Genomic DNA, 27,567 nt, shown 5'->3' on the forward strand with positions numbered 1-27,567 from the left:
GGCGACGTCCGCACCCAGCAGGGTCCGCACCCAGCAGCCCGGCGGGGTCCGCACCCAGCAGCCCGGCGGGGCCGGGGTCCGCACCCAGCAGCCCGGCGGGGCCGGGGTCTGCACCCAGCAGCCCGGCGACGTCCGCACCCAGCAGGGTCCGCACCCAGCAGCCCGGCGGGGTCCGCACCCAGCAGCCCGGCGGGGCCGGGGTCCGCACCCAGCAGCCCGGCGGGGCCGGGGTCCGCACCCAGCAGCCCGGCGGGGCCGGGGTCCGCACCCGGCGGGGTCCGCACCCAGCAGCCCGGCGGGGTCCGCACCCAGCAGCCCGGCGGGGCCGGGGTCCGCACCCAGCAGGGTCCGCACCCAGCAGCCCGGCGGGGCCCCTGGCTCCACCCGAATTACCCCGTCACACACACGACGTGTTTTCTTATTTTGTCCATTGCCCACTTCCTTAATTGTCATAGCTAACAAATTAGAACATCAAGTGCTGACGGGCTAGAGAAATCGCTCCTTTATTTTTAGAGCAGCGTGTTTTCACATTGCCGTGGTTATTTCACTGCTGTGGTTTAACCTTGCACCAGGTTACTAACCAAAATATTTCACGAAAGCCACCCAAACATGCTCACTTTAACACAAAGACCAGGTTTTTGCTTTCCTTTCCAAGCAACACTTAAGATCAGCACAGTCTTTCTAAAGGGGTAAAGAAAACATGCACACACACAGATTTTTAAAAATGAACATACCCACAACTCAATTTACTTCCATCACATAAACTCTTCATACCTAGATTCTCCCTCCCAGGATTTCTGCAACGCTGGGAGGAGAAAAAAAAAAAAAAAAAAAAAAAAAAGGAAAAAAAAGTCAACAGTCTTTCTGTAAGTTTTGTCCTACTTAGACACACAAACCTCACCACTGTGAGAGTTAAACAGAAGATGCAGCTGCCCTGGTATAGGCTCCCTACTCCAAAAATGACCAGTAATTTTGCAGTTTATGCCTATAACAGCTAAAACCATGTGAGGATGAGGAAAACCAGTTAAGATCGCCTGATGTTTCATGAGGAGTCTGAATTAAATTCTAGGACTATAACCCTTTTTTCCCTTCATGATCAAACAGTTATTACCTTGCTACTCAGACAAGCAGCAGCTTTGAAGGACACAAGGTCTGCAAGTGATAAAGTTACTCCTTCCCGCTTTGCATCATCCTGCTTATAATAACATTGCAATATGAAAGAAAAGGACATCAGCCATACGCAAAACCACACTTGGCGTTAATTTCGTTAACTTGGAACACCCGCAGCATCAAAGCCATCCCAGCACAAGTAACACAGCATCACCCTGGACACTTTGGCAGCAAGCTTTCACCAGAGTAAATGCAGGCCTGCAACCTAATTAACAAAGGGGCACCCAGCTGGACTACAGCTGTATCTCCGATTGCCCAGTGCACATATCCAGAAAAAACAGGTCCGAGTTCAGAATCACTATGCTGGGGTAAATTCTGAACTGCTTCCTCGCAGTAGCAAAGGCTACTAAAAGAAAAAAAAAAAAAAAGGCTTATGGTAGGAAACATTAAGTTGTACAGGAAACGAGCACCAGAAAACATAATTATTCACACCATATGATGGAAGTTACATGATTTTGCACCACTTGTTACCACAATCAACATCACACGTAAGGGTGTATTTTCCTTCTGCCGCAGCAATAGTAAAAAAGTAGCAGAGTGTGTCTGAGACACAAGCAGCCTTTTCCTCAAGTACCACGTGGTCATTTTTGTCTGAGTTACCTGAATTTAAGGGCAACAGGGAGCAGCTGGAAACCGAGGCCGGCTGCCAAGGTCTCCAAACTAAACAGAAGCACAAGGAAGAGCTTGCGAGCTCACTTAGTTAAACAGGAGAAAAAAGGATCCCTTTGACACTATTTTGCACCCATGAATTCTCCCATTGGACTTCATGTTATACCTGCTTGTTAAACCAACAGTCTCATTGCTAAATACATGAACTGTGGTCAAGCGGTCAATGCAGATGTGCGTAGGGACATATATCAGTTGCAAAGTATTTTTTAGAATAAGCACAATATTGAGAAATCATGCAAAAGAGCAGCTATATGTTACGCTTTCCACAGACCTGCTCCATCAGTCCTGCTGATCTCATCTCTCTTCACAGCACATGGTGTTACGGATAGAATATGCTTCGATCTTGTGTCTGTTTCTGGTGTGCCTGTCTCTGCCTCAACACACTGAAGCTGTTGCACATCCTGGCACAGATTTGCTATCAGATACATGGACTCACTCTAAATGTAGGGGATCTGTCATTTCATGTCTTCCTGTAAGGTAAAGAGTGACTTTCAACCACTTCTTCTCTATTCAAAGGTGTAAAAGTGGGTGATGCAGAGGTATGTTACAGAACCATTAATACCAACACACATCCTAAACTGCCTTAATCCTCATGCCTTTTGTTCCTTATCTCATGTCACAGATTTGCTACAATTCAGCATCTTAGCTTTGCCTACAGGTGTGCACTACATAACTGTGTTTTGGTTTATGCTATAGAACAGTTCCTACAACAATGATATGCTAAGAAAAAGCAACTGTTTTCCTAGGGTTTTCATTTCTATTCCATCACCTGCTACATATTTCATCCTGTTCGATTCTATACCGGAATTGCTCAGAAACACAAAGACCCAATCTGACTAATTTTCATCAAGTTCTTTCATTTTCTGAAAAGAAAAAAAAAAAAACAACACACCTCTCTTACCTCAATCTGCTCTTCGATGCTTGCTTCATTAATGATCACACCTCTTACCTCTGCTCCTCCCACTGGCTTTCCTCTGCCTGCAAATCTTCTACTACTTTTTGGTAACGCTTCATCTCTCATTCTTATTTCTCACTCATTTTCCTCAGTAACTATCTTTTTGCTTTTCTTTGCTGGGATCTTGGTAAGGTTCTGGAAGCTTGGAGGATCAATGACCTTCAAATGTTCTCGTGGAAGTCTGGCTTCTTCAACCCATTGCTCTCTGATTAAAAAAAACTCTCAGAGCATCTCTCTCAATAACTAAATAACTGCCAGGATCTCCCATTTCACTGTCTCGACCTTGTGTAACCCATAAACAAATTTCTCCTTGTCTGAATACAAACAAGCAGTGACAATTCTATCCTTTTTAAGCAAATCAGGGCTAACAGCATAAGAGAAACTTTTGTAACCCACCCTGCTAATAGCAGAGAGTTATCACCAATTGCTTCCTATAGCTTGGGAAAGAAAGGAAACCTAAACAATGACAATGACAGCAAGAAGCAACTAACAGCTGTTACTAGCTGGACACCAGTAACTGCACAGGTTATAGATACACTAACCCCAGGACAAAAAGAAAAATGAACTTTTTGGAAAAACTAAGAGGGAGAACACACAGGTCAAAATGGCGAAGCCTTTTCAATGCATTCCAAAAATAAGTCTTAGTACTTCCAAGACTGTCACTCTGCACCATTCCTTTAAAAATCTTTCTGTAATTGTTCTTAAAAATTAGTCAAGTTAGATCCATCTACCAAATCAAAATGGTAAAATTTCTTGGACAATTATACACATTTTATGTAGTAAAGAACTTAAATTGAGAGCAGCTCTCCATAGTAACATGGGAGTAAAACATGATAATTACACATGATTTATTCATCATTGCTGCCTATACAGCAAATAAAATAATTGATGCTTGTAAGACTTGCATTTTGATTTCTCCTCGACAGATTTGTAAATGAGGATTATTTTGTAACTCAAATATTCTATTTAAGCTGTTTCAATTAAAATAATTCTTCAAACTTATTTTTCCAATTCAAAGTCAACTCCAAATAAGGCCTGGATATCCTGACAAATGTTAGAGAGTATAAACCCACAGAAAAATTTTTAAGCTTTAAAACTTCACTGCATAGCTTCAGCAGTTTGACATCAGCAAGGAAAAGTAAACCCTTATTTCTCACTTGTTCAGACCTGTGTAAGAGCTTTGCCCTATACTTGAAAATTAGAAAATTGGATAAGCTTTCTTTTGGTTGTAGTATAACAGAATCTTTGCAGCCATTTTTAAGTTAGAAAACACAAGATAACTTCATAATTAGGAACAGAAATGAAACTTGTTGACTATGATTGAAATCTACAGAAAAAACCAAATTGACAGCAGCACTGTGTGATTAGCTCACGTACCATTTTCCTTTTCTCAGTTTTAATTAGGCTAAGTTTAAGAATACAGATATCCTGCTGTCGAGATCATACGCATAATTGTGTATGCACTGCTACAAACATACTACTTTAGTCAATATCAGTAATGCCACCATGATAACTTTATTTCACTCTCAAATCAATCATATCTTCATCCTTAATGATGCACTAGTTGTTTGCATTCAAATATGCATATAAACATCCAAAAGAGTTACTGTAACAGTTTTTATTAAAAAAACTAATGTACATGTTTTTCCCCAGTACAGCTATATTTTTCTTAAAAAGTACTGTATGTATCAAACATTTAAGGTTTATTCCATAACTGTCAATTGTCTTTGAAGAGCTGTCAAACATCTCCAATTTTAATCAACTTCATTCAGCATAGCCTCAAGAAAAAGCTTTTCGTTTTCTAAACATGTGAGAAAAGGCTTAGTATTATGTGGCATGAAGACAACATGCCATTAACAAGTAATCCTTGTGTTTACAATGTTCTTCCAGGAATGATATTACAAACTCCAAATCTCAAGTGATAATTTATACCCTGCATAAAATTAACACAAGATACATTAAAGTTATTCAGATGAACAGATAGCATTTGGAAAGGCCCATCAACATTCATATTTTTAACAGCTCTTTAAAGAGGTAATGGTGCAGATTAAGTCCAAGCTTTTTGCTTCAGTATAATACACATTTGAAATTAAAATAGAACATGGAAGACCAGTATCTTTACATTTTATTCTTCAGAAAAAGAAGAATCTTAAAGAAAGCATTTAGTAGTCCACTTGTGCTTAAAATACTCAATGCATGAGAAAGCCAAAAGAAAAAAAAAAAATACACATTTTTGTACACCATGATCAAAAAGATAACATTATAAATTTCCAGAAATTGCACTGTATTTAAAACACTCTCTAGAACCTGCTCCACTTCTACGTGTGGCTACCGAGGCTGCCTAACAGTTCCTTTTCCACTTCAATTGCCAACCTGTGGAGGCCCTTCAGGGATGAGTGATGTGAAGAAGGTTGTGATAAAGGACCAAGCAGAAGCCATGAATCCAGGCTGCTGCTCTGTATTGGCATCTTCACCTCCATCTTCTCCGCTGTCTTCATCAATCCCATCATCCATAAGTCGTTCCTTTAAAAACAGAAATTGAAGCAATTCAAATGCTTCCTTTCAGAGCTCTGACATAAGGTAAACAGCAGTATCTTCCTACATTAAGTAACTTCTCTCAGAGCAAACTCCTGAAGAATAACTAGCATGAAGAAAGTCTGTGATTGAAGTAGAGACAATTAGTAATTGTCAGAGTGGAAAAAATACAGAATTTAAGCAGTTAGCACAATGCTGACGACAATACTGAAAGCTTTTTGTTTAAATCAACTACACTTCACAAAGGCTGACTTTCTGTCCAGACATTACAGTATACTTGGAAATATAATACCTACGAGTCTCAAAAAACATGTCTGCTCTTACCATCTCCTCAAGATCAGGGTTATTTGCATGTTGTCCATCATGGTTCACTTCCACATTATTGGCTGCCTGTTGTTGGCCTCCCTCTTGCCTAAAGGGGAACCATCCAGCTTGGTGTCTACATAAGAAAATGAAACAGTTGAAACCCTCTCTTTTGAAAGGAATAAAAATTTTTTTTCTGGTACAGCTAACTACTGCAATAAATTCTTCAAGTACTCTCAAATGAATGAAGCTACATGTATTTTTCTGCATGTCTTACTTATAGATCAGGAGTGTCATTTTCATCGGGGGCCACATCAGCCTTGCGGTTGCCTTCAAAGGGCCAAATGTAATTCTAGGACTGCATAAATGTAACTACTCCTACTGTTATACACCAAATAGTTATTCTTTGATGTCTGGATTAAGAAGGGTCTTGCTAAGACCTGTTAAGTTTCAGAAGTGCTGTTCACAGCTCTCTGTTCCAGAAGATGAATAATTTACCATGATAAGGTGATTAAATATGTAGAATATTTTTGGGTCTTCTCCACATTTTTAAAGTACTTATTTTAATTTTCAAAGGCAGACTTAATTTTCATAAAGCTGATTTTCTGTGGAAAAAAAGAACTTAAACTTCAGCTATGGCTTGAACCACATTACCATTGTAAATTAAATAAGCCTCACTTAACATCTTCAAGTGTCTATATTCTGATTTCAGCTATCACATCTGCATGAGAAACAGAACAGTCCTTGTGAGGATGCAGACTACCATGTCAGGAAACTCTCAATCGCATCAGTCCGAAATATCAAGGATCACTTAGTTTTCCACTTCTATTTACATCGCTAAGGTATTTTCATATATAAGGGAAGTGATGGCAACAGTACTGATATTTCTTGATAAAACAGATTCAGGTTTATGTCTTTACGATAAATCATTAAAAAATTTTTAAGTCCCTGCAATTCTATCAGATCTAGTACCCACCATTACAGTAAAACTACCTCAACTCTGCCAAACACAATTTACTGCACAAAGGCCATAAGTTATTTTTGAAATAAGAATTTAGCTCTACAATTTTCCTTTCACATCCAAGCACCAAAAGTTTAAGTTGATGCAAACATACACTTGACCTACAGGAATTTCCTTCCTCTCACCCCCACTTTCTAAAATTCTACCACAAAATTCTACATTTCTACAATACTGATCTGTTCATATCACTAACATTTAATAGCACTGTGTTGCAGGAATAAGTGGTATCCAACTTGCTGTAAAAATGTTTTGAGAGTTCTTTTTTTATATCAGCTTCCCTGCTTGTTTGAATTTTTTTTTCCCTGTACATGAGCACTACCTAAACTTTTTAAACCTTTTCTTTAAACTTTTATTTGGATAAATTTTCAGAGTTTAAATGGATTAGACACTGTCACCATACTCCACGTATCAAGTCTGCAGCTGTACTCAACTGTTGTACTCACAAATAAACCAGCAGCATGGCTCCCATTACCATGACAAATCGACTGAAGGAAGAATAGAAGTATACAATGCTCAGAAGAATTGCTGCTCTGGAGAACGTGTACATCCAGTCCAGCCAGTCCCGGTTGAAGTCCTCCTCGTTCACTACTGGGCCACCCTGTGCATTCATCTGAATATTCGGGTTTACAGGCCTGTTCTCCTGGACGGCTACATTTTGTGCTGCTGCAGCCTCATTTGCAGGAGCATGTTCTGAATTTACAGCCTGGGCAACTGTAGATCTCCCTGGCTCAGTGCTGGAAGTCACTTGGGCTGAAACAGCAGCTTGGCTAAAAATTGAAACATAAAATTACTTTGTCAAAACACATGCCTCATAACTTCTAAGCCTATTCTAGTCTTGTTTTCTACACTAATAAAAACAAAGTTTCAGATGTAATACATGTCAAAAACCACTTCATTTTCCCTTAAATCTTTACTTATTAATACAGCAATTTCATTCCAATCCCAAAATTAACTTTATGATTTGCTGGACAAAACAGGGTGGAGACAGCACTGCCAGACAAAATAGGCACAGACATTTTGATCCTGCAAACGACATTTAAGTTTTTAATAACTTCCTTTCATTAGTGTAACTCAGTACTACCTAAGATAATGCAGACTTACTATTGCATGTAGTACTGACGTGCATACATTTGTTGCCACCAGATCATCTGTAAGGGACTGAATGCAGGATACGTAGAAAATCCAGCAGGAACACCTTGACCTGGAAATTGGTTGCCTATATTGCTATAAAAGGATTTAAAGAAAAATATTCACTTTCTAAATGCCACATTTATAAAACTCACCAATATTAAAAAAACAATTAAAGTAGCATTCTTCATTTGTCCCCCTAAAATAATGCACTGAAATAACACTGAAATACCATGTAATAAGATCATCCCACCCATTACAATAAAGCACTACATTTTCATACAATAAATCAATAACCAAAGTTATTTCTATAGAAAGAAGATTTATGTTTTTGTACTTAGATGTCTGGCATCTGCATCTCTGAGACAAAACCACACGGAAAATTTTTCAAAATTGTGTACACAATTGTATACAATTACTTTTAAGTTCAAAGGTCACCCTTAAAGGTGCTGCAGGACCTGTAAAGGGAAAACTTACTGGATTCTATAACTGTCTCTTAAAAGCAATACCTGTAATACTACTGTGATCAAAGTCATGAAAAAATGAGCATGAGCAAGGACAAACTAATCTTTCAGATACGGCTTCTGAAGAACATAACTAAGAACACTGTAAATGTTTTACTTTCCCTCCCCCCTTAATATTTTGAGCATAAGTGATTCTTGTCCCTATGGGTTTTTAACTCCAGTTCACATGCAATAGATATAATGCTCCTATACATAAGTTTTAGGTTTGGTTTTGTCTGCTTTTAAACTTCTTAGCCTCTCTTACCTCCTAGAGCATATAGCATGTTTTGGCAAGATTTCCAACTCTTTCCCCAAAGATTTTGATGCAGTGAACTGTAGTAAACCAGGACATCTTTCAGGACAGCATGAGAGTATAAAGCATGAAGAAAAGTTTATTCAGACTGCAGGCAGCAAAAGCTGAGACTGCTGTAAGTGTACTGCAGACTACACCTGTTCCCTAAGTAAGGCACTCCCTGCAAAGATATCACCAAGAGATTTCATTAGTCTACCAGGCATTCAGATATGCAAGACATGCCCAGACAGAAAGATGGGAGGAAGACATTAAAATCTTTTTTCCATCTTACACATGAATAAGTATTTCACTATAATTCTGGACAAGAGTCTGCTATACAACACCATGACCTCTGCTGAAACTGTTTGCTATGTTTGTATTTAGTCATAACCTGTTTTGACAATAGTTTGGGGAAAAAAAAAAAGCAAAAGCTGCTTTCCTGATACCACATACAAACTGAGATAATCATAGGTAATACTTCAGGTTTCTTTCACAAATGGCAAGGGTGAACTGGCAGCCCTGCTGATGCTGCTTTCTTATACATAATTAACATGCTGGAATAGCAAAGCTGTCAAGCTGCTATTGAAAAACATCAATCATGCTTTTATCTTTACGGCTGCAAGCTTTAAGAATGTGTTTTTCTATCCCCTGAACTGGCAAACACTTTTAGAAATAAGACTCCTTCAAAATTCACAAAACACTGAACCCCATACAAACATTTGACCCTCAAAATATATAGATGATTCAAACATTCCACATGGGTGTCGTTAAGTAATACACTGTGACAAATCACTGAGAAATATCTCAATTTCAAGCAGTTATAGTATCACATAAGGATGCGAACAGGCACAACCATTCACTGTTCAATCACATCTATTTCTCCAGCTCAGCCACCAAAAGCAGTGCTACCCAACTTGCCTGAGTAAGTTCTGCAGGAATTCACTACTTATTTTTCTCATCAGTTACAGATTTTAGGGTGATTCTTCTCTAAAACTAAGTTGAGAGGCCTTGGGCTAACAAGCTCTACCTCACACGACAAAAAGTAGACATCAATATTCAAGAACTGGCTTCTAACTTAGAACGCCAACTAGCTCAGCAGTATTTTGTTTGCTCACCAAAAATCAGAATGAGGTAGATGATGTCACTTATACAGCTATTACAGCTGCTAGGGTATTAAGTCAGCTTTTGAAATTCACGAACAACTCTAAACACAGTGTAATGTATCTCAGTGAGAAGAACCTCTTCAAAGGAAGAGGCTTTTCTCAGCAAAGCAAGGTAGCTTGCTGTTAGAAGAAAAAGGAAAGTAACATGTGATTTCTCTTCATCTTTCTCCAAAAAGAGCAAAGAGAGGCAGGAAGCAGAATATTTCAAAAGAAAGGCAGCAACGGCACAAGCAGAGAAGCAAATTGGATAGACAAGCACATTCCAAGATTGGAGAACAAAGCAGAGCAGAGAGTAGAAGAACAGTTAGATAAGTAAAAAAAAAAAAAAAAATCCAGTTTTTAAGGCTCAAATAGTACAGGCAGATTGAGAATATTCTGAAAAGAGAGGTATGTCACTCTTTAAGTAGCTGGAAATCTCAGAATTACTTCTTTTAGTCTACAAAACACACCTCAAATGAAGTAACTGGGATTCAATTTGAGGGTAAGGTCAGGCTACTTAGCTGGTCTCATCATGAAGATACTGCTCACCACTAAGGGAAAAATAAAACTCTATATTCAGAAAAGCTCAATCTCTGTCATCTGCATGACTGACAAAAACTGCATTTGTTTAATGACCCTGACCCACAAAAACGTGCCACTTAGTGTTATTCTTATAGGAGCCTGGGATATCAACTTGAAGTGATATTTCAATATCCTCTACTACAGGGGTGTAGTAGAGGATATTGAATGTAATTTTAGGACTATAAATGCAACTACTCCTACATTTATACAGTCTTAAAATAACATTCGGCCCTTTGAAGGCAACCAAGAGGCTGTTGTGGCCCCTGGTGAAAATGAAATTGACACCCCTGCTCTGCTACATTATTTGCTAGTTTAAAAGAAAAATACAGAGCAAGTAAAGGCTACTCATGAAGCAAGGTATTTATGTCCTTGAACATACAGCATGCTGTCAGTATGCAATTTTGTTGTTCGCTTTCAAACATTACTACATACACAATGTGAAAACATTTCACAGATGAGCTGCCCACACTTGACAAATAATCTCCCAGCCTTGATGTTTCTTGTCCCTTTACTGCTCCCAAGTACTCTACAATCCAAAACGTAAGCCATCTCAGGACTGAGCCCATCTGTTCTATTTGTACCTGCGCAGCACAGTGGGGCCCTGATCCACAACTGTGTCCACAGGAGCAGACAACGCTGTCCTTGCTCTGCACAGCAACAAATTGACTTGGTAGATATATAAACTACTTGCCCAGTCCCACCTCAAGTCTAGTTTTTTAGGAAACAGCATTACAGAAACTGAAAAAGCAACAGAAAGTTTTAAATTGCTTTCTCTGTAATATTTTAACAATCTGAGTTAACTGTTTTCCCAAGGGGTATTCAACTCACACACTGAAGCTTTGTACAAGGAACTGGAAAACCATCAAAACCATCATTTAATCACTTATTGTTCATGTCACTAATTTGTACAAATTACTTTAGTAATGAAACTGTGACAAAATGCCCAAGAAAACTGACCATCACATAGTTTTTCAAATATTTGGAGACCTTTCCCTACCAGTAGAGCCTATAGTTCACCATGCAGCTAGAATAAGAGTGTTTGGTCATGAAACAGTAAGAAAAATCCACAAAGGCAACACAAATTTCAGCTACAAATCCTCATTGTTCCTAACAAGTCTCAGTCTGTGTATAAATTACATTAAAGCTAGATCTCATCACCCCAAATGATGTTTAAGAAAGCAGCTAAAAAACAGAAGGCATTTCTTATTGCTGGAATACAAATAGCAGTGCCCTGAAGCAAAAACAGATGCATCTGACAAGATTACTGAAAGCACTAAAAAGGGTTTTTAAGACAACAGCAAACTACAGCAGGCACTGGCAATAACTATTTGGAACAGAGCACAGCCAGTGTCCAGCAGTCTGCAGCAAAGACCTACCTTAAATTCTGATAGCGTTCAATTAAATTACTTCTACAAAAAAGTCCTAAGATTATTTAGCGTTTGTTGATTTGGTCCTTCTTTTCAGGTCAGTACTGCACTTCTGAAGCAAATCTCTAGTTACCTCCTCTTATTACAGTTCTGTTTGCACCACAGAATGCTCTTGGATCACAAGCCAGATTCCTTTTGGGTTTCACTAAATTGAAAGATGTGATTTAGGTGCACTGCTAATGCTCTTCAGCCACAAACAGGCACCTATTCCAGGTGACCAAACTAGAGATAGTCCAAATAAGACAGAAAATCCTGAAATACGAACAGCGTTGATGTTGGGTTCTCAGCACCTCTTTCAGTCTACAGATCCACTCCTCTCAATCTACATTACTGGCTAATGCAGACATAGACTTACTATTTTTTCAGTTATCCTTTTTTTTCAAACACAGTAATGTCTTCCAAACTGATTCCTCCCACTGTATTTTAATTGAATTAATTCAGTTTAAAGACCGAACAACAGTTCTTTTGCCTTTCTGAAGTCCATAGGCTATTCAGTTCGCCATGCACACTGATGAAAAACTCACTCTCAGGGTATGCTTACATGAAAAGCTAATTAGAAAACTATTAAACTTCTTACAGATCAGTAATTTACACAAGAAATCGCTTCTGGAATGAATTTATATTACACCAAACAGCAGTCTTGACAGTCAACCTAACGTCACCAACTTTGTCATAAAGGCAAGTATAACCATTTCTACAGACGCACATGTGGTCAGAACAATATAAGTGCTCCACCCACTGAAAAGGCAGTTTCTTCCCAGTAGACAATACATTTCAGATAAACAATTAAAAGGACTTGAAGGCATTCAGGGTGAAAATTAGTAAGACTAGTAAAGTCTAGGTTAACTCTAACAACAGAGTAAGTAAGTTGAACTGAAATTAAATAAATTTGCAACAGTTCTTCACATCCCTTTTCCTTCCAGTGACAGAAACAACTGTTACTGTTAGCAGGTTCATAGGTTGTGGGTGGTTTTCTTTTTTTGTTTGTGGGGTTTTTTTGTTTTGTTTTTTTGGGGGGGTTTGGGGGGGTTTTGGGGGTTTTTTTGTTTCTACATTCTCCAGTCTACACAGTAGTGGGAGAACATCTTGTCAGAAAGAAAACAAAAACAAACAAAAAAAAAATCTTTAAAGCACTCCCTGAGGAAATGACAGCTATCATCTCAGAATGCACTATCCCCCTCTTTTCCCCTTGGAAGAAAACAAAAAAAGTTTAAGAAGCTGCAAAGGTCACGTGGCTTAAAAATTCCTATAGCTGCTTTTTTAAGCTAAAAAAAAAAAAAAAAAAAAAAAGACAATCTTGAAAGTCACATAATAACAGGTTTGATCTAGAAATATACACTAGTTACATTTCATGGGTATGTATGAAAATACGTAAAAATTCTGTTGCAGATACACAACCACTTACACATACTCAAAACACCTGCATATCATTTCTACAGTTGAATCTAAACAGTGAAGAGTTACATCTCTCACATGTCGAAAACTAAGAATCATCATATTCTGGTGAGAATATAGTGTTGATGATAACAATAAAGGACTAGAAAAAGCAACCGGAAGCAATTATCTGGTGGGTGTAATTAGTAATGTAGCTGATAAAATAAATATTACAGCTGCACTTATCAACAGAAAGCATGAAGGAGAAAAAAAATACGCCTGAAGGGGAGCCCCAAGAACACTTACTCTTTGATTGACTGCTGGCTAAAAACATTAATGTTCATATTAAAATATTTCTAAATGTGACTTATGCTTCAAGATGAACTAGCCAAATCATTTTGCAGACTGTGAAAGAAACATAATTTTAACTGAACATTTAAAGTACTTCAAAGAATATCAAAGAGCTGATGATTCCTTCAAACTCACCCTTGCATTAAATAAGGGAACTGGTGGCTTGGTATAGGATTGCTTTGTGCTTGTGGAAGGTTACGATGCCTCACTCCATCTGCACTAGTGTTCAACGATGTAGATGAAGCTTCTTGGTTTGTAGGTGAGGCAGCAGTTGATGCAGAATGGTCCGCACTCTTAAAAATAAATAAAATTGAGGTTGGGGATCTTTTTGCCACAGTTACAAGATTTACCACTATGTCTTAAAAAACTATTTGCTTTAATGTTTTGTCACAAATTTTATCGAAAATATAAGCACCAGGCAAGTCTTCCGGCATTTTATTGGTTCTGGCAAGCCTTTAGTAAAAACAGAAATTCAAAATTGCACTCAGGTGCCCATTAAAAAAAAAAGTGAAGTTTTCAGAAAGATTCAGTGCTTGATAGGTCCCAAAGAAAACCAAAAGCCACTGGGAATCAAAGTTTCAAAAGCTGAACCAAACTAAAGCTTAACCCAAAGAATATTTAGTAGCAAAAAAAAAAAAAAATTTCTAGTGGCTACCATTAACAAAAGTAACTACAAGCTCAGGTTACAACTTTATATTTAGAGACAATAGCGCCTGCAGTGACTTAAAATACCACTCCTGTATTCTTGCCTTCAGTTTCCCCTTCTACTCATCCTCCTCCTCTTCACTGTGCCAGCTGCCCAATCCAAATTGCTGTGCTCAGTGCTGGGAGTGGGTAGGGGGTGGGAACAGGGAAATGGCGAGGAACTACTTAGGTTCCCACAAACACTCCTAAAACTAGTGTGGCAGATCTTCAATGCTTTCCAAGATCAGTACTAAACTCTGGAAACAGGATAACATCTAGCTCTCCTAGATTATGTGTCACCATAACAAGACCGCAATTTGGCCATTAAGTTGCATGATTTTAGTTTTAATAGATCCCCAAATCCTGTTGCTAAGCATTATTGTAATGTTTACTCAGTAGAAAATCCTCTTCAACTTTGACAACTCAGGAAGTGAGGAGCTGCAATTACTTAAGACATCCATACCACATTTGCCCTACAAAGGAAAACAAGAAAAATTTACCACCAGACAGTGAGGGTGAAATAAAAATAAAAAACAAATGGAAGAACAAAGGCCATTCAAGCTTTGGGTTTAGGTTGTTTCCTTTAAAGTATTATGAACTTAACACGATGCACACTGACTGCTTTAAGCAGTCATTAATATAGTCATCTAAATAAGACATTTACAGCTCATCTACATAGCAATAAAACAATCGCAAAGCAAGCCCCTGTGTCCTGCTTGTAAAAAGAGATATAAATATAGCCTTTGAAAAGACAATGCAACCACTGTCCACACTCTACTCGTGTTTAAACTGTTCATATTTCTGACTGTCACATAGCAGTCAGAAACAGTACCCTGTTGATGGAAGAATGAAGACACACAGCTTATTACTGGAAGGGTATTTCCCATATGCTGATAATTAACACACCACAGATGAGAAGTACCTAGAATGGTATCATGTACATTCCTTTCTGACTAACCTTCAAAGGTCACTTAACAATACTGCCAGCTCCGGAAAAAGACAAAAGAATGACAGTGACAACAACCAAGTCATCAAGAGAAATATTAACTGCCCTTCTGTTGAAACACAGCACAGCCAAAGATCATCATCTTTGGCGGGTATGAAGAGGAGAAGACTCAAAACAACTCAAACAAGAATTCTATGAACAGCTTAACTAATAAAACACTAAGAACGCTTTCTACTTTTCACTGTCTTACAGACACTATGGCTACTTCAAAGCTACTACATAAGCACTGGCCAATTCCTGTCAAGCAGAATGAACACTGGCCAAGCTCCATCTGTCTGTCTCAACAAGGGCACTAATTTGACTGCTCTCTCTTCAGCGGTACAAATATTCACAAAATAAATCAGAACCTTTTTCTTTTCACCCCAAATCTGAATATACTGCTCAATTTCTGCCAAAGGTATGAGGATATGGAAAGAAAATGTACTTTTTAATAAAGAGTGTTAAAATAAAGAATAGCTTAGAAAAAGTAGTGCTTTATAATCTAATAAATATAATTGTGTTACAATTTGAAAAGAGGTAATCTTTATTTAAACAAAGTGACATGCTTAAACAATTAGACCTGATTATGTGGCATGATCTACTTTCACAACACTATTATACAGTCAAATTTTAAAAATTAAAGAGATATTCCTGGAATGCTTCCTCAGTGCACAAGAAAATCATGTCCTGTGTATAAAAAATAACTCACTGAGCTACTGCTGGAGGTTGAAGCTCCGTGACCTTCTCTACTGGTGCTGGGTTTTGGAGAACTTGGGGGTGTCCGGGAAGTACATACCAGATGAACCATATGATATTCATCTTGCTAAAAATTAAAGAAATTGAAGAGCTAAAGCAACAATATTTGAGAAATTTACAAGCAAAAAAGTCTACAAAAATCAACTTTCAAAGTTGCATTTGCAATCAGTAAAGAACCCATAAAGCAAAACTTGAGCCTAACACAAGAGAAGTCTTATTGTTTCACAACTGTTTTCTTAGCAGCTGTCCACAATAACATATTGAACATTCACTTACCCCTAGTTTTCCCTAGAACTGCAGTATAGCAGAACCAGTGGAAGACCATATAGAGAAACATGGGAAAGGATACCATAAGCTTTATCTTTGATCTTGGAAAAATCTCAAACCCTTTACAGGACTCGATTTCCCTAAAGTTAAGAATGCTTACATTTACATTGAGATCTAACAAAGAGTGTTATTCAGTAAAGACATCAGGGTAAATGAAAAATGTAGGCACTGGAATGCCGCAAGCCAACCAAGATGAGAAAAATGCATCAGCCATCGCCTCCACCTCACTCCAGTCTAAGCTTGGCTCAAGCCTGACCTGCAGATGCCCGACTGAAGAACCCCTGCATATATTCCACACTCAGGCAATGCTATTTGAAGCGTTAGATGGGACTTGCATATTCCTAAAATTTGAAAGTGAGGAAGCAAATGAATGGCACTGCTTGAAGCCATGCCAGCATGCAAGTCATCAGCACACACCAATTATTCATGAATGTGCTCCCTCCCCCAACGTGGATGCCATAACAACTTCGATCTGAAGCTATTTCACCGTACCAAATGAAAACAGCCCACTATATCAGTGTGCCTGAAGTGTGCGTGGCCATAGCAACAGGAACACCTATGACTGTATTTAAATTGCACACTACAGCTTCCTTAGTAACCAAATTTTAAACAAGAAAAGCAACAAAAAGCCCCTCTGCCCTCTTCTGAAACCAGTGTGGTGCAGTCAAGCTGCAGTTTTTAATGATATGACATTTAGAAATACCAGGTTTGGAGGTTTTTTTAAACTCTTAAAAAAAGTTAAAACAGAGGTTTGGCCATTTTTAAGTTTTAATCTTTAGGAATAAAGAAAACTGCATAACTGCTTTTATATACCATTATGCATTACTACTAGCATAGCCTATCCACATCTATGTTCATTTAAATTCCCACACATGTATCGGTTTCTAGCCTCAAGCACAGTCTCATTATTACATTAATTTCTTACTAGCTGGTGATAGTAAGCAATGATCAGAGAGCACTGAACGCAGGTGATCAGCATTCTAACCACATCAAAAGCCTTTAACCTAAACTAGTTAGCTTCTTTTTTTATAAGAACTTATGCCACTCAGAAAGGCAAAGGAAGTGAGGCATTTTACATGTAAACTTACAGTATACAGCTTTATTCAATGTGACAGTTTATTGTAATATATTACTATTTACACATAACATGTTGGACATCACTATGCTTGAAGAGTGCCACAACTTCCAGCCTCAAGGTATTTTATACCAGTGCAATGGCACTGCTCAGTATCAAAGAGCAAGTATCACAAAACTAAATTCAGAGATTTAGTAAAACCTCAGATAACATTAGGAATTTATAGCTAATCAAGTAGGAAGAATATGGCAGAGAATGAGAATGAACGTAAGAGTAATCATACCTTTTTTCCAAAAGCTCTTAAAAGCTTGAGCACAAGAAAACTACCTCTTCTTCCAACACAAATTTTTAACTTTGTGCTTAAGACTGATGTTTCTAAATTCACTAAATTTCTTTGACTAAACCCAAGGCCTATAGCTACTAAAATGCCTTTAAAGTCAAATATAGCCGCTGCATAGTGAAGGAAGACATTAGTTAGGCAAAGTTTCTCCTCTAGCACATAAGAAAGCTCTGAAATTGTGTTTCCTAAAACTAGTCTGCTGTAAGCAGGCCGAGTGAATTTAAGGGATTCAGACTTCATTTTGTCCTTAACAAGCAAAACTAAGCTTTGAGGTAAGTTATGTAACCATTCTCGTGAACTTTTAAATGGTACAGGACATATGCTGGTTGGCAATAGTCCAGCTCCCGTTTTCTAGTAAACCTATAAACAGTAAATTTCAATCATTTTTTGGTAAGCAGTTAAATCCAATTTAATAAAAATCTTTTTCAGAATGAATTCATAAAGTAACAGAGTGTTAGTCTACTCAAGCAATACTCAAGTTTCCTCTGCATCAGTTTCTCCATAGTTAATACAAAAGTTCAGTTGCCCACTTTCACCAAAGCATTATTCTCCTTTAGAGACTTTCCGCCATACTAAATTGTAACCCACTTTTGTAGTCTGTACATCGTTTTTTACCTTAATACTTTACAAAAAAATTATCATTACCAATACTCAGGTACTGTATTAGAGTTTACCTATTTTGTAGGATTAAAAACTGTGTAATTGTTTAATGACCTAAAGTATTTTCCAAATACTTGCTATTGATGAAACCTGATCTGTTTACAAGGACTTTAAAGACTAATCAACCTAATGCACTATGTTTTGTGTTACCATCGAAACTGAAGCAAAGTTCTTGACAAACTGCTCTAAATATCTTGTTCTTTCTATTCATTTTAAGAATTTCACTAACTTAAGGAAGTCTCTATTACTTGGTAGCAATACAAACTATTTGAACCAATTTGAGAACCAAGTGAGTATTTCAAGATTTCCTACATCAGATGTCATGTGTATTCAGGATTCGGATTCAATTTAAATGCTGACTGAAGAATCCAAAGTTTGACTAGCAAAATTACTTTCTCCAAAATAAACCAGCAGAATAAAGGAAAAAAAAATGCAAGAACCAACAAATTTTCAAATAGCATTGGAACAGTTAATAGCTGACGAATAAACCAGAACAAACAGCTTTCCCAGCAAAACCATCCAGGAATTTAGAATTCTGGTTTTGCATATAAACATATCACCCTTAATTTGCTTACACAAGTGCCATTTTTAATGTAAGTTCTTGGATTTAAGTATCTACAAGAAATGAAATGACGTCCCAAATCAACACAAATTCATTAAATGATCCCATTTAGGCTATAGTGTGAACTCTCCAAAGAAGTCACTCTACACCACACCACTTGCTTGAGATTTCCATGGCCTACTTGCTCTCCCACCAACTGGAAACATGTCTCAATCTGCAAATATCACAATCCTACGTACTAGGGATACTTGAAAACACATTTTCCTGAACATATCAATGTTATACGGTTACATCTCTCAATATAACAATGAAAATTTGAAGCTAAACAACAAATCTAAATTCCCGCTTCCCAAAAAGGGATTCTGATCAAATATCATATTGTGTTGATATGAAGCTTACTTTTCTGAGAACATCTTTCAGCTGCAGATGATCAGGAAGCAGTCTGCCAGAATACACCAGTCTCTGATCCTTTGTAGACTAGGAGATGGGACAAGAAAGGAATTTAGCTTTTTGCTGCTGTACAGATACACAGCTGGAGATAACATTTGCAGACAACAAAACCCCTTTTAATTACAACCACCAACAGACAGCATTTAAAACATTTTAGAGCCTTTGCAAGTCCAACTTACAAAATAATTCTGGAGACTCAGCAAGAGTGCCATAACTATTAACAACACTTAGCTGGCAAACGCTGCTCAAGAAAACTAGCAAGTATATTCAAAAATTCCTTTCTTTTAAGATCTGCTCGTTACCCTGCTCCCCTACCCAAGCACTTGCTGAAAAAGTAGACAGAAAAGTGGCTGAGGTAGAGAAAAACAACAGAAAGCAAACCCAAAAATAGTAAAATGATGGAATGATAATTAAAATATGAAGAAGGACACAAAATACATCCTTTTTCAACAGGGAATCTCTTTTATTAGTCCCTGCCCCATACACATCCCTCCCCCTCAAAAAAAAAAAAATTCACAAGAGGAAGCAAGGAGGAAAGCATTTAAAAGCATGAAGCATCATAGGGATTTTTTTAAGGTTGCCTTCAAACTTTGGTAAGCTTTTTTGCCTGTTGTTACACTATCACTGTTTAAAATATCTTAGTAATGCAAACAATGGGGTTTTTTTTAAAAGAAAAACAAAACAAAACACAAACAACCAAACAACAACAACAAAAACCCACAAAAAACCCACTCCAAATTAAAAGCTATTATCAATAGTATATAACTATTCTACATGGAAGAGATAATGACAAAATTCTTTTTAAAAGGAAATTATCTGGGGTACCTATCTACAGTAAGATGTCCAGTACAGTAAAGCAAGAGACAGTTTACTCATCTAAAGAACACAAGCAAAAACCTCAACCCTACTCATTCAGTTTATGCTGTAAGAGTTTTAAAATCTTAATACTAGCAAGTCACTAACATGCTGTAACTATGTGTATATATAGCTCCCTTTTTTCAAAAAAAAAAAAGCTCCTTAAAATTCTGTTAATATATATGAATATTTAAAATACAACAGAATACATCAGTTCAGTTTAACTTCTGCTTGCATCCTAAATTAATACAACAGCATTTTTCCACTTGAAAGAAAGTGCTAACACAAGCAAATGCTATATGAAGAAATCAAGCCTAACACCAGTGGGACATGCATTATCAACATGAAATATTTGAAGAATTTCCTCATCATGAAATAGCTGGTCTTACACGTCGCTTCTTTCACTCCCAGCCTTCTGTTGCCCACTCTACAGTCTTATTCATGCTAATACTGAGACACAAATACCTGAGATCCGGATCTCTGTGATTAAAAAGCCTTCACAGAAGGTTTGGGATTTTTTTTTTTTTCATGCAATTGCCTTTTACAGATTGCCTATAACTCAAAAGAACATAGAAAAGTTGCAGAACTTGTATTTTCTCTGAAAAAATCTGGTCATATCACTAGAAAAAAAAAAAATAGACATTCTAAGCAAATAATTACAAAAAATACACATTAAATCTGAGAGGCTTCTGCTTTAACTTTTTTCCCCCAAATTAATACTAGCTGTTCATTATTAAATGCATGACTTTAAAAAATAAGTGCATAACCTGACACATATAGTATAGAACTGTTTATCACTTCTACTGAAAAATAATTTTCTATATTTTTCTGCATTTTTCTGTATTTTTAATTAGTGACACACTACAGTATTTTGTAAGTCTCACAACACAGGGAAGTATTTGGAGCTCCAATGGCTAAAACACTACAATGAATTCAACGTCATGTTGTATTGTTTCTATTTATGTTTAAAATCACAACAAAAAATGCCATCGCTCACGTTAAACTGATTTCTTTTGAGCTATTCCATTTCGGTTGCTCCTTTCAAGCTGTAACAGTCTGCTAACACAATATAAGTTTACTTGCATTCTGTATTTGGGAAAAGCCGCCTTAGAAAAACTAGAATTTGCAGCATGTAAAGAAAACGTTGACTTCCCACAAATTAAAACTTCATGCTTTAGAATGACCAGTGGAGCCAAAATAAAAGTCTCAGAAATCTTGCTCCTGGGTCCTGATATAGATTATCTGGAGATTAACTAGAAGAAATAAGCAGGTAAAACAAAACAAGCAAAACACAACAACAAACTCAAACTCCAAATCTTTGTACTATCATCCAACATGGCAATGGAGTTCTGTTTTCCCTGTCCCACTCATAATACAGCTGTCTACATTGTCAAATTCAGATTCTTCTCTTCAATATCTTAAATATGAACCTCCCCTCAACCCCATCTAATTAAGTACTTTCTCAAACATGATATATGTAGTACCAATTATTTTTTAATATTACTACTTCACAGAGAAGAAACTGCTAGATTAAAATGACCCCTCAAAGCTAACTACTACAGAGCCTTCAGTAACGCATTTCAGCTCCCTACAAAACCACAAAAGAAAAGGTTACACGTATGCTGACTACTGCTATACATATTAAGCTAGAGAAATTAATGGGGGAAGATGAGGTCTCAAAGCCCCTACTCCTCCCTGCGTAACTTAAATACCTAACTGTGCACTACAGGATTACTACTTGTGATTCTCAAGGTGAAAGCCACCCTGGAATCCTGAAATGTGTTGGCTTGTTGCATGGGTTTGTTTGTTTTTAAACGCAGATGGAAGAAGAGGTGACAAACACGAAAACACAGTAATTCATAAATGCCAAAGTAAATGGAACAGTCATTCAACCCATCCTCTGCCAGAGGAGGTCCACTACCACACCTCCTGCTTCAAGGAGCAGCATGCTCACTGGTAGCAAAAAAAAGACTTTAATAAAAATACATAGAGTATCCCCATTTTCAGAAGCAAGTATATACCATTAGATATAATGATTCCAGAACCTTAAGTTTAGAAGCGAGGTGGAAGACAGTTTTCAGGACATAATCCAAAAGCTATGTAAAGCCAAGAATTCGTCAGTCAGCGGGTTCTTTTCTTCCATTTCTGAAGCAAGACTCCTTCTGCAATGCTTAGTCCAAGTTAGCTATTCCCAGCACATTACTAAAACCATCAAATCTAAGCTAAAGCAGCAACTTCCTACAGAAACAGGCAGTCTCTGAGCTATCCTGTTTCAGCTACGAGATATTCAGTATTTTGGTCACTCAGCCTCTCTTGTTCTTCCACAGGAAAACTCCAAACAACCACATTTGGTTAGAACCATGGCCAAAGTATGTGCTAGATGACAGGTACTAAAGGGAAAGAGAAACAGCAGTTTTAAATTAACATTTACAGGTGTAATCAATGCAGCAGTTAATGCACTGAATGAGATCTGCCAGACTGAAACATACGGGCTGATTTTCCAAGTTTTCTTAAATAAAGATGTAATTTTGAGATACTGTAATTGTATACTCTAGCTATGAAAAATTGGTCCGGTGAGAGAGAAAAAAATATTTTAATGTGAACCTTAGTGTAGACTCACAAAACAATTTAACACTTTTTTAAACCCATTTAGCTTATTCAGTGACTTTAATAAGTATACCAACCTTAATAACAACTAAACCAACTTAAATTTGCCTATACTTGGAATTTGCACATGTTTAGCCAAGTCATTTACACAAATTAATCCAGAAGAATCACAAACACCACTGCCTCAAGGCCTAACTTCTTGTTTGCCTATTTTAACCATCTCATTTTCTGAAAATATACTCTTAATAAATTGTAAATTTAAGGACAACATTTACAGTTACCATCACTTTACCAACTTATTTACAGATGTATATAGGAGAATGAGGCAAAAGTCACAAGTGAAAATTTGAGACTATGTATAGGCATGATAGCAGCTGATTTCTATTTTACACCCCTCACTTCCCAGAACACTGCAATACCTGTATAGAGCATCTGTGTTGATGTACTCTTGCACTCTTAAAATAGCATTGTAATAGAAGTTATTTCCAGGGTCTATCACATTCAGGGAATGTAGAAATTTAATCAACAAGCTTTTGACATTGATCTGGTTTAAAAAGGAAAGAAAAAAAAAGGGGAAAAGAAGGAGGAAAAAAGCTTCTAAAAGCATAAAGACTTAACTTTGAAAAAAGCAGTAACACTCAACATCAAAAACATACTAAGCCAAAAATACACTTTTCAACATCTCCTATATATAGGAGATGTCTTATTAAGCCACATTCTCTCCCCCATGTTATTACTTTAACTTGAAAGGTTCTATGAACTAAAAGTGTGTTCAGTTACTAGTTTAATTGCAAATACAGTAAATCCAAACTAAATTGGAATTACTGAGATGATATTTATTAAAGAATCTCCCCATTCTTTAACCTAGAACAATTTGGAGATTCTGAACTATTCATCTACAGTGAGATATATATATATCATACATAATAAGAAGCATGTTGAAGAATCAATTTTCAACAGAAGAAAGATGTTCCAGGAAACCAAACTATAGTATCGTACTACTGGTTAAAACCTACAATGCAACACAAAAACCTCTTGTTGATTTAGGATTCCTTCTAAAAGCCCAGTTTAGCAAGATTATAGGATGAGTCAGAAAACTAGTGTTTAAACACAAATACGTCACAGGAGGAGATTCTAGTGAAGAGGAAGCAGCAATCAGCTGAAGTAATATATTTCTTTCCCAGCAGACAGGCTCTCTCAGCAGTGAATTCCTCAGAGCAATAACTAAATCCACAAACTCTCAAATACTGCTTAGCAGATCGCAATGTACCAGTAACGCAGCCTAAGCTGTTTATTGCTTTTCTTCAGCTTTCTCCAACAGGCTGAAACCCCCTTTGAGTCACAAAGCCACTATTTTGCCTTTTTATTTTCCCCAAGAAAAAAAGTAATCAACCATGCCAATAATTCCACTGAACTAGCTGATTATTTACAACATAGACACAATCTTTGATGTTTTCTACACCGAGGTCTAGGCCCTACATGCTGCTGCAACATGGGGGCTAAGTCACTCCCTTTATACAGTTTTCTGGAACAAATTTTCAAACATACTGTTCTGTATGAGTGCAATTCTAAACAGGTACGATATTATCTTTCTATTATTAGCTATATGTTTCCTCATAGCCTCTTTTTAATTGCCAAATTTACAACTTAGAAGTATTTAGAAATAAACCGTATTTTCCTCAGAGGACAAAAACATATAAGCTGTTACATTAACTTTCAAAATACAGTCACAGATGTTCTCCAAACTTATGTGAGAGTTGAGGGAAGAGTTTTCAGCATGACCTCATGAAAAAAAAAGGCTTTTCGCAGAGGGAGGAAAAACCAAAATAATTCTGGAGATTGTTCAACTGCATGTTTCAAATAATATTACGAATAAACAACTACCTGCTCCACACCTCAGCAAATTTACTTGATCATAGTAACTCTAGCGATATCACTTAAGTAGTGTAATTACTTTGACAGAACTCTTACATTTACCGAAATTGGCCTTAAATCAAGTTAACTGAGCTACCTAAATTCTAGTGCCTAAAGAAGTTAAATGAAGCATTAGTGTCTTCAGCAATACCACCTTTTCGGATGGTATATTGCGATCTTCTTAAACCATATAAAAGAGCAGCTATTTCTATTGCCAACTTCCCTGAAAGCAGAGACCCAGCCGCTGCCTTTACTCGGACAGCTTTTTGGCAGTAGGGCTGTTCCTTGTTTATCTTGCAGAGAACCTAAAGAAAGTCTCGATCGACTGTCCAGATGCCAGACTGCAATGCCAGACCTACCGACAAGATGAAGAAAGAGGGGCTGACCAACAACTCACCGGCTTACTGGGGTAGACGTTAGACAGGTGAGATTTTAGCTTGCCCACAGTCCACTCCAGAAAGCAGTTAATGGTCTGGTCGGTGTATTTCTGGTTGGGGGCCTTGATGATGAGGGTCACCGGGTGATCCACGACGCTTTGGTCCATGCTGCTGGCAGGGGCGCCCGGCCCTGCGCCTCTCTTCTCCTCAGGGAGACGAAGCCGCTTGAGTCTCTGGGCGCTCCGGGCGGTTCAGCGTCAAGGGGCGAACTTCCCGGGGAAGCTGAGGGAGCCCATCCCCGTCCTGGCGCTCACACCGCGGGCAGGGCGGCGGCAGCGGCCCGGGTCTGCCCGCCGAGCCGGGGGGAGCAAGCAGAGAGAGGGGCGGCTCAGCGCGTCACACACAGGCACCCCCTCCCGCCGGTAACCACAGCGACGGGGCTGGCGCGCGGCCAACGGACGCACCCTCACCCCCCCGGCACCCGCAGCCCCCCCCCACCACTCCAGGGTGGGCCCCCTCCCTCTACGCCCGCACCCACGGAGAAGGAAAAGAGACGGCACAGCCCGGTACCCGCTAAAGCGCCCGCCCAGGCTGGGCCCCTCTGCCCACGGCACCGCCTCAACCTCCGGCCCGCTGTCGTTGGCGTAAAATGGAGACCGGAAGCGCGGCGGCGGCGGCAGCAGCAGCAGCAGCGACCCACCTCCCTCCGCGGCTCCCCGCAGGGGCCGCTAGGTGGCGCCCGTGTGCGGGGGTGGGCGTGGCGCTCGGCGCACGCGCGCGGCGCTCCGCCTCCCGGCGGGCAGCGTGGGGGGCGGAGCCGCGGCGGCGGTTGGGGCGTGGGGCGCGCGGCTCGGCGGGGCGGCTTTACCTCAGCGACTCGGACGGCTCCTCCGGCGGTTTGCCGGGGCCGTGGCGAAGAAAGGGAGGGGCAAGCTGTGTTGGCGGGGCGGGGCTCGGGCGGTTTGAAATGGCACTTGGCGGCGGGGCGGTGCGGTGCGTGTGGAGAGCAGAGCCCCGGCGGAAGCGCAGGCGGGGCGGCCTCGCCAGGCGTCGGTTTTGTGGCCGTGGAGGGAGGCCCGTGGTACAGGATGTGGAGTGTCCGCCGGCTCCATCTGTCGTGATGCTGCTTCACAGGACAGTCTCCAGGCTAAAAAGGTTAAATGCTTCTTAGCAGCAGAATTAAAACTTTATTACTTGTTGTGCGACTTGCCTCCATCACCACAGTGTGGGAACATCGCAGTGTATTTATCCCCAATATCTTTGTGGGGGCAGGAAATACTATTTTATAACCAGAATGGAGTCATAGGAAGAGATTTGCCTTATGTCTCACTGAAGTCCTCGGTTGGCCTTGTAAACTTCTGATCATCTTAAGAGATTTTCACTTGCTGAGAAGAAAATCCTTTGAAGGAGAACCTGCAAGTTTGAGGGATAAAATGACAATGAATAAGGGAAGAGTTGAGTTCATGATACTTCTGCTAAAGATCTGTGTAGTAAAAGTTGGCCTCATTAACATGACAAAAACAGTAAACTGCTTATAAAAAAATACTTTGTCTCTTGAAAAGAACCAAGAAACAGTGCTTTCCTTCTATTTCCTCCAGTCTTCAAATGCTGCATGTAACTACAAAAGGCACAAGAGTTTCAGACAGTTTTGATTTTTCAAGTAGATAGTGTTGTTTTAATGCCAAAGAATCATACATTTCATTAGGCTCTGCAGTATGAACAAGGAGTGAGATGTGGAAAGGTTTGCTAATAAAGAGATGACCCTAACAAGCTCCAGCATCTGAAGGGAAAGATAAGGGCCTGAAGGATTATCATTAGCACTCTGCACCTAATTTTTCCTTTTAAATAAAACCTGGACACAGACAACAGCTAATGTAATAATTTGCAAAAGCAGATAAAATAGTTTTTATGTTTAATGACTTAAAATTATTTTCCTCTACAACCCCTCCTTTGCAAACTTTGCGTTGGAGCATGGGACCTCTTGTGTTTCCAGAGCACCTGTTGTCCTTGAGGTAGCTTATCAAAGTGAACAACTGGTGCTTGACAACACCTTCAAATGTAATATTTGACATTTCAGTTTTCCAGGTCCCTCCCTTGTTATATAAGAACAATTATTTGCACTTGAAATTCTGAACATGCTGTTTTTACCAGGCCATGTAACTTGAGAATTCCAAGGAATTTGCTAGAATAGAATTTCCAAGCACTAGGCAAATATTTCTACACAGAGTGACACAACAAAATGGATCAGCTAGACGAGCACTTGCAAGGATTAATACACAGAAATCAAAGCAAGTGGTAAGTTTTAAACTTTGCATTTAGGATGGTTGCAGTTTCATTGTTTTACAAGTTGGCTGTCTGTGTGCACATACTATTTCTATAGCACACCCATTAGTTAGTACAAAAAACTGCAGACTTGAGATGGCCAAGAAATACCCTGAGTCACAACCTGAAAACAATGAGATCTGTTCTGTGGTGTCATTTTAGAAGCTGCATGTGGTGCCGGCTCTATGAGCAGATCCCTAT

General features: G+C 38.7%; 1 protein-coding gene across 1 annotated transcript; it reads right to left on the reverse strand.

The window, feature by feature from the left end:
* Positions 1–4,228: 4,228 nt before the first annotated feature.
* HERPUD2 (HERPUD family member 2) lies at positions 4,229–25,728 on the reverse strand. Its single transcript, XM_065628326.1, has 9 exons — positions 25,615–25,728; positions 25,065–25,390; positions 19,241–19,318; positions 15,831–15,944; positions 13,588–13,745; positions 7,755–7,877; positions 7,097–7,420; positions 5,654–5,768; positions 4,229–5,317 (listed from the first exon to the last, which is right to left on the reverse strand). The coding sequence occupies exons 2-9, from the start codon at positions 25,209–25,211 to the stop codon at positions 5,156–5,158; spliced, it is 1,221 nt and encodes a 406-aa protein (XP_065484398.1). The 5' UTR covers positions 25,212–25,390; positions 25,615–25,728; the 3' UTR covers positions 4,229–5,155.
* Positions 25,729–27,567: the final 1,839 nt, after the last annotated feature.

Source organism: Caloenas nicobarica, chromosome 2 (genome assembly GCF_036013445.1).
Source record: "Caloenas nicobarica isolate bCalNic1 chromosome 2, bCalNic1.hap1, whole genome shotgun sequence".
Taxonomy (NCBI): Eukaryota; Metazoa; Chordata; class Aves; order Columbiformes; family Columbidae; genus Caloenas; species Caloenas nicobarica.